The sequence below is a fragment of the Amphiura filiformis genome, chromosome 8 (assembly GCF_039555335.1).
Source record: "Amphiura filiformis chromosome 8, Afil_fr2py, whole genome shotgun sequence".
NCBI lineage: Eukaryota > Metazoa > Echinodermata > Ophiuroidea > Amphilepidida > Amphiuridae > Amphiura > Amphiura filiformis.
In genome coordinates this window covers 68,682,282-68,692,937 of record NC_092635.1, presented here as the reverse complement: position 1 = coordinate 68,692,937, position 10,656 = coordinate 68,682,282, and the positions used below count along the sequence as shown (strand labels likewise).

At 37.8% G+C, this 10,656-nt stretch overlaps 1 protein-coding gene across 1 annotated transcript in view; it reads left to right on the top strand.

Moving 5' to 3' along the window:
- The first annotated feature begins 134 nt into the window (after positions 1–134).
- Positions 135–10,656, top strand: part of LOC140159387 (phosphatidylinositol 5-phosphate 4-kinase type-2 alpha-like) — a 134,395-nt gene continuing 123,873 nt past the window's right edge. Inside the window, 2 exon segments of the mRNA XM_072182844.1 lie at positions 135–538; positions 2,778–2,875. Of these exon segments, the coding sequence (XP_072038945.1) occupies positions 425–538; positions 2,778–2,875 (212 nt within the window). The 5' untranslated portion in view covers positions 135–424.

The following is a 10,656-nucleotide window of genomic DNA, read 5'->3' as shown; positions in this document are numbered from 1 at the left end:
ATATCAATTATCTTAAGTTTATTTTTGCCTATTTTTAGAAATCTAATAACTTTGTAGTCTTTAATTGGCAAATTGCTTAATCTTTGGGATACATCAATTATGCGGTCTATTTTCTCACTATTGACACTGGACGAGCAATCACTTTTCTCATCCTTCGATTACATTTACTGAGCTATTTACGGTAGTAGAATCCTTGTAATTCCATATGTTTGCTGCAGATAATTTAGCCATTTCCTGTTACCTATTTCTAGGGCGGTAGAAGACCTTTTCAAACAATGGTTCAGCCTTGAATTTTGCAAATCGTTTTCGGGATCAACACCAAAAGAAGACGAGCAATCACTGTGAACATCTATTCTAATCAAAACACGATTTTCTGCTGGCGAGTGGGTGAGGTCGGAGGACCTGCCTGAACTGAGGTATCAAAATGTCTGGTGCGACAGCGAAGAAAAAGCACATGAAAGCAGTGACACAAAAAGTGAAACTTTTTCGAGCTAGTGAACCTCTTCTAAGTGTGCTTATGTGGGGAATTAATCACTCGGTATGTTTACCAACAAACAAGTGTGAACATGTGAAAGAATCGATGCTCGGGCTCTGCCATTTGCCATGACCCATGTTTGCCTGAATGCTATGGCAATTTGTATGATTGGCAATGTCAATGACATGTCATTGCTGTTTACATGGCAATGGTTTGCATTGCACAGTATGCAATATGTTTTGCACAGCTCGAGTATTTGAGGGAGAGTTTGATGTAATGGTGTAATGGTGTAACTGAATCTTTTAATAGTTTTATACTTGGAAATTTCAATTGAATGAACACCGCTACTAGGTCTAGAGGCGCTAGCCTGGCTTAGTTTCAACAATAGCAGTACGCAATCCAAGTCCAACTGGGATTGTGTATCCCATATTTCAAACTACAACGCAAATGCGCGACCATGGAATTGTGTATCCCATATTTCAAACTACAATGCAAATGCGCGACCATGGAATTAGATACAATAATTAAAATACTTACCAATCATGAGTGAGTTGGCATAGTTGGATTCACTTCCGTGTTACGCACGCACAATCACACAGGCTCACAGTGTACATCGTTACACAATGTCAGGAATCAGGATTATGTTCATTCAATTGAAATTTTCTACTGTAGAATATATGCTAGTTGCTGCCCTTAGCAGAGCCATACAAAATTACAATTTACTACACCCATCGAATGTGTGTCATCGGCCCTCAATGTAAACAAACCCACCCATGGCTGATGTGGACATTGTGTAGTGCTTTTCAGTACCCTGTTTTCCATGGGTGACTGTAGGAACCCATGGATTCGATCCATGTAACAATTTACAAACTTGTGTAAATGTGTATGCACCACCCATGCCATGCACCATTGCTAAGTTAATTAAAGACCTCAAATTTTTACATTTAAAACCTGTATTTGGTAGGGTATTCTAAAATAATTCCAAACTATGACGTAAGCTTCTGTTTGATTACTGTTGTTCTACTCTATACCATTATAGGAAAATAATTAATTCATGTTCATCATAGAACTTTCCCACCACGTACAGTACCGGTTAACCGGTACATGTGGCGTATATAGCGTAGGAAGCTGCGAACGTGTGTTATTGCACAAACATGATTGGTCAGTTCTGTAATGTTGCTGCTGCGCTGTACAACCTCGTGTAGTCGTGTTGCTACCTGCAAATTTGCTAGCATACCGTGAGTCCCATGATGAACAAGAAATTAGTAATTTTCTTAACAAGTAAATGCCTGAGCATGTCAAGTGAGGCATGTAAATCAGTCACAGTACAACATCAGTGCCACTACCAAAACCCTAGGTTAATGCACTATTAATTGAAGTATGGTACCTGTACCTCGCCCTCCTTCCACCCCCTGGCCATCCAGTAAAATTAGCCTGGGAAGTAACAGCTCATTGGGTCCCCGCCAGGCCTGGAAATAAGTCAGTCTGAACCAGGAGCCAAACATTGGGAAAAGCGGCCCAGCTGCATTTTCGTCCAATGTCAACCGGTACTTTTTTTCGTCCAATGTCAACCGATACTTTGATCTGCGGGTCACCATTAGAGTTTGAAATAAAACCTTCCTTTTTTTTTACTCGGAGCATGTCTCGACCATAATGTAGCAATTACTTTGAATATTATTATTATACAAGAAACCATTTTTTGTATAAAAAAAGTCAGTTTAATAGCAGAGTACTTTGGTGCAATATTGCAGATTCATCAGTGATGGGGTTTTGACATGTTGATATGTCCGATTGGTTTATGGTTATTGTACTTTGTAGCCTGTAGGGTAAACACCAAATTTATCCAAGATGGCGGATATCAAGTGCTATTTAATTCGGACCCTTTTCAGCAAAAATATGGCTTATTAATCCTGTGTCAACATGGGGTCATCGGTTATAGTATTTTCCTAGCGTTTTTCAAAATATGATAGTAATGGAAAGAAACAGCCAAATGTTTGTAATTTTTCGTCATTTAGATTTTTTTACAGAACGACCAAAATAGGCATTGCATTTTCCACAAGTTAATCTCTTACACAAGACATACAACCACACGCATGATTGCGCGTGACTGACTTCATTTGCGCAAACATGTAGCTTACCCTATAGTAATTAGTATATTATTACTCGATAGTTGAGAATCCTTGGCTCCCCTCTCGACCCGCCTTAACAACAATATTCTGTGATATATTCAATGCAATGTATTGACTATTGAAGATCATTTGATTTATAATCTAAATTTCCTGACATCTTTGTTTTGTTTCAGATTACCGAGTTAGCTCACATCAACATTCCAGTGATGCTTATGCCTGATGCATTCAAGGGATTCAGCAAAATTAAAATCGATAACCATCTCTTTAACAAGTAAGTACCCTATTCTTTTTTATGCCAAGGTCCAACTTGATCTCTCTCACATAAGATCCTTTCTTCCATACTCTGCAGGCATTTGGAATACCCAATGTGCATATGGTCCCCCACAGAAGATCATTTCTCCCATAATCTGCAGGCATTTGGAATGCCCAATGTGCACATGGTCCCCCACAGAAGATCATTTCTTCCATAATCTGCAGGCATTTGGAATGCCCAATGTGCACATGGTCCCCCACAGAAGATCCTTTCTTCCATAATCTGCAGGCATTTGGAATGCCCAATGTGCACATGGTCCCCCCAGAACATCATTTCTCCCATAATCTGCAGGCATTTGGAATGCCCAATGTGCACATGGTCCCCCACAGAAGATCATTTCTCCCATAATCTGCAGGCATTTGGAATGCCCAATGTGCACATGGTCCTCCACAGAAGATCATTTCTCCCATAATCTGCAGGCATTTGGAATGCCCAATGTGCACATGGTCCCCCACAGAAGATCATTTCTCCCATAATCTGCAGGCATTTGGAATGCCCAATGTGCACATGGTCCCCCACAGAAGATCATTTCTCCCATAATCTGCAGGCATTTGGAATGCCCAATGTGCACATGGTCCCCCACAGAAGATCATTTCTCCCATAATCTGCAGGCATTTGGAATGCCCAATGTGCACATGGTCCCCCACAGAAGATCATTTCTCCCATACTCTGCAGGCATTTGGAATGCCCTGGAATGTGCACATGGTCCCCCACAGAAGATCATTTCTCCCATACTCTGCAGGCATTTGGAATACCCAATGTGCACATGGTCCCCCACAGAAGATCATTTCTCCCATAATCTGCAGGCATTTGGAATACCCAATGTGCACATGGTCCCCCACAGAAGATCATTTCTTCCATAATCTGCAGGCATTTGGAATGCCCAATGTGCACATGGTCCCCCCACAGAAGATCATTTCTTCCATAATCTGCAGGCATTTGGAATGCCCAATGTGCACATGGTCCCCCACAGAAGATCATTTCTCCCATAATCTGTAGGCATTTGGAATGCCCAATATCCGCCTTGTTGTTTTACTTAAAATAATGATGCCGCCCGTGTTATATGAGACGATAGTCCCGGGAATTTGAGTCCCGCCCGATAATCCTATTACCCGGCAGGAAATTCCCAGTACCGAATTTTTTTGAGTTTAGTAGTGTCTCTGACCTAGACCTAAATGCTAGGATCATTCATGGTTGACCTAAAAAAAATGAATTTTGCACATTGTTTTGTGTTTTTAATATGAAAATTGATACATAGTTTTCATGTCATACTCTATAATAATGATATCAAAATGCATTGAATTTTTTTTTTAGGTAAACCATGATCCTAGCATTTAGGTCTAGGTCCAGAGACACTACAAAACCGAAAAAAACTTTGAAAAAATTTTTAAAAATAAAAATAAAAAATTTTGTTGCAATTTCGGTACCCGTTTACCCGCTCAAAAATGCGCTGGTACCGGGCACAAAATTACCCGAAAATCACACCCCTACCCAATGTGCACATGGTCCCCCACAGAAGATCATTTCTCCCATAATCTGCAGGCATTTGGAATGCTATGTGTGCATTTTCACTAAGGTTATGAACAGATTCTCAACCTATGTGCACATGGTCCCCCACAGAAGATCATTTCTCCCATACTCTGTAGGCATTTGGATCAATTTTGCTCTACAATGTATACATGTGCACATGTAGCTTCAAACCAGGATTTGAAGAGCTTCAAGCGTGAGGTGAATAGCTATTTACACTGTGTATTTTTAATTATTCTAATTGTGCTTCAGATTGTTGCGCATAACTGTTTTAATCAAATTTTTTGAAGTAATTAGGAGTATATTTTACCGCATTGTGATATATTGTTGTACATTTGTACGTAATGCCATGCTGTGTATTTTTGATGTATTTTTATTTTCTTTGTACAGCGCATTGGTCCATGGGAAATGCGCTTCAAGTTCTTTGAAATAATAATAATAATCATAATAATACACGCCAACCCGTCAGCGTTACATATTATAGATTTCTGCTGGTAACCTTAATGCCCTGAGGTCGGAGGTCAGGTGCCCTATGTGTTGCTTGCTGTTCTATTCTCAATTCCGATTTTTTGGATTAAAATATATTATCCTATTATCCTGAAAGTCAAATTATAATATTTGATTAATAAGGGTCACAAACAAGCATTTTTAGGACATTTTTCATATATTGTGACAATCAAGCCCAAAGACTTACTATAAAGACATTTTTCAAGATATATACATTAGAAAACACATTTTCTAATCTTTGTCATTACCAATAATTATTAAAAATAACATAAAATATTAAAATTATGAAATAACTCTAAGCCTATACTGGATATTTTGAATGCTTAGACTTGTGCCAAGTCTTTGAATTATGTGACTACTGACTTTTGCATGTTTAATGAGTGACCCATTTCCCCTAAAATTGCAAAAATATTAAAATTTGACTTTTAATGCCAATTTGAACTAACTAAAAGGATTAGGATTTTGCTATGTTTCATTTTGAAAAACAAAACGATATTTAAATTCCAAAATATTAGTGAGTTTTTCTGGAATTGGGAGTAAGGTCTGTAGCTTTCAGGAAGCTTGGGAACATGAACATCCATTTGTAGGTCAGTGTAGGTTTCCTTTTCCAGGTTTCCTTTTCCATGTGTTGGGAGTCCAGTGAAGTAGCTTGGATACCAACTCTTCACTTCTGGGCAGTGGCCAGCAAATCGGCTTCTTCTCACTCAACATAGGGAGGTCATCTTCTCACTCAACCTAGAACTGGCTCAGTTCCCTCTGATCGCGACACCCTATAGCTAGCGCAAAGCGCTAGACCGAACGCGCGAGGTAGGACTGGTGGATTTTGTAATGTCAGAGAGGGGTTGTCATGGTCCCATACAGGCACTGAACAAGTGCTAACTCAACCTAATGAGGTGTCCAATGGACACTGACTGAACTGTCTGGTTCAGTGTTTGTTAGGGGCTGCCTTCAGAGAGCCCAGCCTTGAAATAAGCAGGCGCGGGGAGCAAATTTGCTCTCGTAAAGCCACCAATTGCTCCAGGTCCTTGTAAAATTCACATGAACCAGGAGCAATTTTCTAAAATAAATTGCTCCTGGTTACAGTTTTGCACTTGATGCAGTCATGCTGGTATGCTGTATTGTATATGCAGAAAAGAATTTAATATTTGAAAATTGCTCCTGTTTCTTCAGAAATTGCTCCTGGTTCTTGTAAAATCCCAGTGAACCAGGAGCAATGTTCGAAACAAATTGCTCCTGGTTCCAGTCTGCTTATTTCAAGGCTTGCAGAGAGCATTGAAGACCATTCAGAGCATCCTGGTGTAACAACCTATCCAATTGTGGGACCCAATTTTTTGGCAATTGTATTGAACTGAATGAGGTAACAAAAGTGTAACAGAAAAAAGGACAACAGCTTAGTGCTCACTAAAAATCATTAGAACTGGTTATAAAAAACAGCCAAGCATCTCTCACAAAGAGTAGGGCAGGGACGAGAGGCATTAATTGGACTTACATTACTGGACTGGTCATATATGATTGGACCCATTTCCTTACTACACACACAAATAATTAACAATATCACTTTTTTACTCCGCCAGTACTAATTTGATTGTTGCTATTAATTAACTTTTGAAAATTTGTTTTGATTGCCTTTCAATTTGTATCAATTACGCTCGCAAATGTTTTTCTTTCCTGTTTTTGCCGGTCAAATTTGATCTAAAATTAGACATTGCTGACCAGTATATTTTGTTTATACATGCATTTATGTGCAATTCAAGGATGTCAAATATTGTTTGCTCCGATACCATAGAATCCATAATTTAATACTGTAGTGTAAGAAGTTCAATTTTTCACACTACAGTAATTTTTGTGCTTTATCAAGCAGTTACCATGAAAATTACAATGCACAAAAAATTCCTAAATTCTGTATACATCAATGTATTATCAGATGATGATCGCTGAGTATAGTCCCACCCCGCTTTTGGGTGAACATTTTTCAAAATTGGGGGTGGGACTATACTCAATTTCAAAAAAAAAAAAAAAAATTCAAGATGTTTTGTATTTTTAATATGAAAATTGATAATTTGTATTCATGTCATACTCTATTAATGATTTCAAAATGCATTCAAATTCAATTTTTGGGGGTGGGACTTTACTCGAAGGTGGGACTATACTCGCGTCAGTACGGTACTATTAGTGAAGAAGCTATCATGGTCACTTGGTCAGTGTGAAGAAGCTTATATTAGGGATAACCATAAAAATTTCATGTTGACCCTATTGCTACAAAAGATTGTTTTCTGAGTAGAACTAATCAACAGAAGTATTTTGGTGGTTAAATGGTCAAAATCGGTCAAAAACTTTTCAATTATGAATTATCAAAGTTTCCCATTCTGACCGGTCATTGGAACGAAATAAAATGACAAGGTCCAAAAATAGCAGTTGGGAGCAAAATTGGCATAAGCATATATTTACCTTTATATATTTCTTTATTTTAACATATTTGCAAACATGAAACAAGCATATTGTGAAAGCATCAAAGGGGTTTCTTATGAAATGGCACTTAACTAGTCACTGGCATAACTTATTTTTTCAAACCAAGGCATTGAAATCATGCATTTAGAGGACATTTGCCAAAAATCATCCAAGATAGCCGATATGGCACAAAATCAGAATTGCACTAAGTAGGTGAACTTTTTTTCACAACCAAGAATTTCAATGTTATTGGGTTTAATATGACCAATTAGTAGGTGTATGTAAACAAAATCTTAAGTTTTGAAGGTCATTGACTCATTCACAACAATAGAGATTATCCTCATCATGCTCATGTGTATTCCTGTAGTATTCCTCATTCAAACCAAAGTAGCACTCAATACATTATGAGTATCTTTGTTCAAACCAATTCAATGCTTGACCTCGGAGTTACCGGCATGACTATCGCGGGCTATTTTGAAACAGTTATGGTTGCACATTCAGGTACTTCTTTTGAAAGTCCTAAACAAGGTATAGCCAGCAGCAAGTTGTAGATGTTTAGGCCTAAATATAAGAAAACGTTTAGGCTTAAGATCAGGTGAACAATACATCGAATGAGCACGAAACTTCACATTTATGTTCAGAAAGGTGTCTTCTTAACATGATTTGAAAGGAATATAAAAATTCCAAAGGGAAGCTGGTGATTTAATTTGTAACTCGAGATCTACTTGTTCAATTTTTTAACCTTTTTACAGAGGGTATGATAGAGGTATTACTGGCAACTCTGCCAAATTACAGCTCAGTAGGCCACGTTTTCACCTGATCTTACTGATTTGAATATTTTGTGCCATTCTTGAGCAGTGCTAAACTCAGCCACTGGCAATTAAGCGCACTGTATGGCGATGGACCAATTTTGACTCGCACTTACAGAAAAACAAAATAAGTTATGTTGCTGTAATTTGCAAGATAGTTACAAAATATAATTGGCAGTAACTTCCCAAATTTTACAGAAAAATATTGAAAAATAAAAGAATGAGATCAATTTAGAAATGTATGTGCAAGCAGTGCACAGTTGAGCTCCCTGCATGTCTATGGGAGTGTTCTAATCAAGTTGATGGTTCATTGGTCATCCCTACTTATATAGAATCATGAAAACAACTGAAACAAATAAAAATTGGCAATGTGCGTGAAAAATAATTGCATAACAATTTCCACCTTGACAGCAATTTAGTGCTTTTCTCGCTTTTAAAAGTTTCATTTTTACCATGATAAACTGTTTTTGTGCCAGAGGCATGTAGAATTTGACAACCATTACAACTACCGTATTGTTTGTAATAAACGCGCCCCCTCTAATAAACGCCCCCCTCCAATTTTTGTGTGAAAAATTGACAAAAATGCAAACATTTCCATGCCATATCGTGTAGGTAAGCTTAAAACTTGCATCAGCAATGGCAGTCACGATCGCTAAATTGCATGGAAAAAACCTATTTTGACTCAACTCCCATCCATTCATTGCCTAATTATGGTAAAATTTCACTAATCCCATGCACTTACAGGTGTAATTTTGCTGTATTTCCCACAAAATTGTAATTTTCAGTGGGCGCCGCCATCTTGTATGGTCGTAAATCCCTCCTTTTTTCACTGACAATTCACTTCCAATAAACGCCCCCCATTTGGAAAAATGCAACGCCCCCGGGGCGTTTATTACAAACAATACGGTAAATCTTAAGTTTGACCTGATTTTCCAGCCTGAGTTTGTGCAAAAAACGGTAAATATCCTGAATTTTGGTGCATAAATCTCATACTTTTTCATCAAATAATTGTGTTTTTTTCTCTAAGTCTAGCAATTGCATCAAGTCAACAATTCAATTTAAGGGCTGTGTTATTTGTAGAGCACTAAAGAAATGTGTTAATAATAAAATTTAATAATAATAATTTTAGAAATTGGAAGTCCAAGTTTTATGGAATGTTCAGCATAATTTTTAGCATGTTTTGAGTAAAGGCTATTAGATGAATTGGGAATGGTTAGTTGGCGAGTTATGTGGCGGTAAGTTAAGGGCGAGTTACTGTTAGACCATTGGGCGAGTTACTGTTAGACCATTGGGCGAGTTACTGTTAGGCCATTGGGCGAGTTACTGTACTATTAGACCAATGGGCGAGTTACTGTTAGACCATTGGGCGAGTTAATGTACTGTTAGACCAATGGGCGAGTTACTGTTAGACCAATGGGCGAGTTACTGTTAGACCATTGAGCGAGTCACTGTTAGACCAATGGGCGAGTTACTGTTAGACCATTGGGCGAGTTACTGTTAGACCAATTGGCGAGTTACGCTTAGACCATTTGGCGAGTTATGGTTAGACCATTTGGCGAATTTAATTTGTAATTTAAATTTTTGTTGAATTTCTTCTTTTTGCATGATTGTAATACCCAAGGGTGTATGGCATGTGAACTTTATACTAACCTGAATGAGCTTTAATTACAGTAAAATTTAAGTTTTTGTAATAAAAAATCGGAGCTCTCCGGTTTTCTTCAGTGTTCACTGATTGAGTGGTGGCTAAACACATTGCGTGCATTAATGAATCATTGAATCAGTGATGTATAAACTGTGTACATATTGCTATTAGTCTTACGTCTTGTTTGTTCGTTCTAGCTGTGCGAAGCTATGCCAATATTCATGATAATAAGACGATCGGCGAGCTAACACACACATTGTAGGCGCTGGAATGAAATAGCAATTTTCTTTGTTTTACCTCATTTGTTTTGCTCGAATTTAAAAAAGGACAATGTGATCAGTGAAAACTAACATTTAAAAATAGGAATCTATTCTTTATGCAAATCACACATTATGGCTTTAAAGGGACTGGCCAAGATCCAAATTTTCAACCTTTACTTTTTTCCACACTTACAAACTTAACAACAACTTTGACAAACTCATCATGCCTTCTATGGCGACTGCTGATATAATTGAAGACCTAATTAAAAAGACTAGTTTGCGTCTGACGTCAGGGCAAAGGCGCAACGTGATTGGTTGACTAGTCTTTTTTTAAATTTTGTTCTTCAATAATAAAAGCAAGCAAAAAGCAGGGATGGGTTGCCAGTCTGAAGAAGCTACCAGTATGGTAGTGAAATGGCAGTAAAATGTGAGTAAATATCATCTTTTACTTCCTTTTCCTTAGAACTAGATACAAAGAAAACCAATATACAGTCTTAAATGAATATTCCAAAGATCTGATGTTATTGATTCCCATGATCTGTCCAA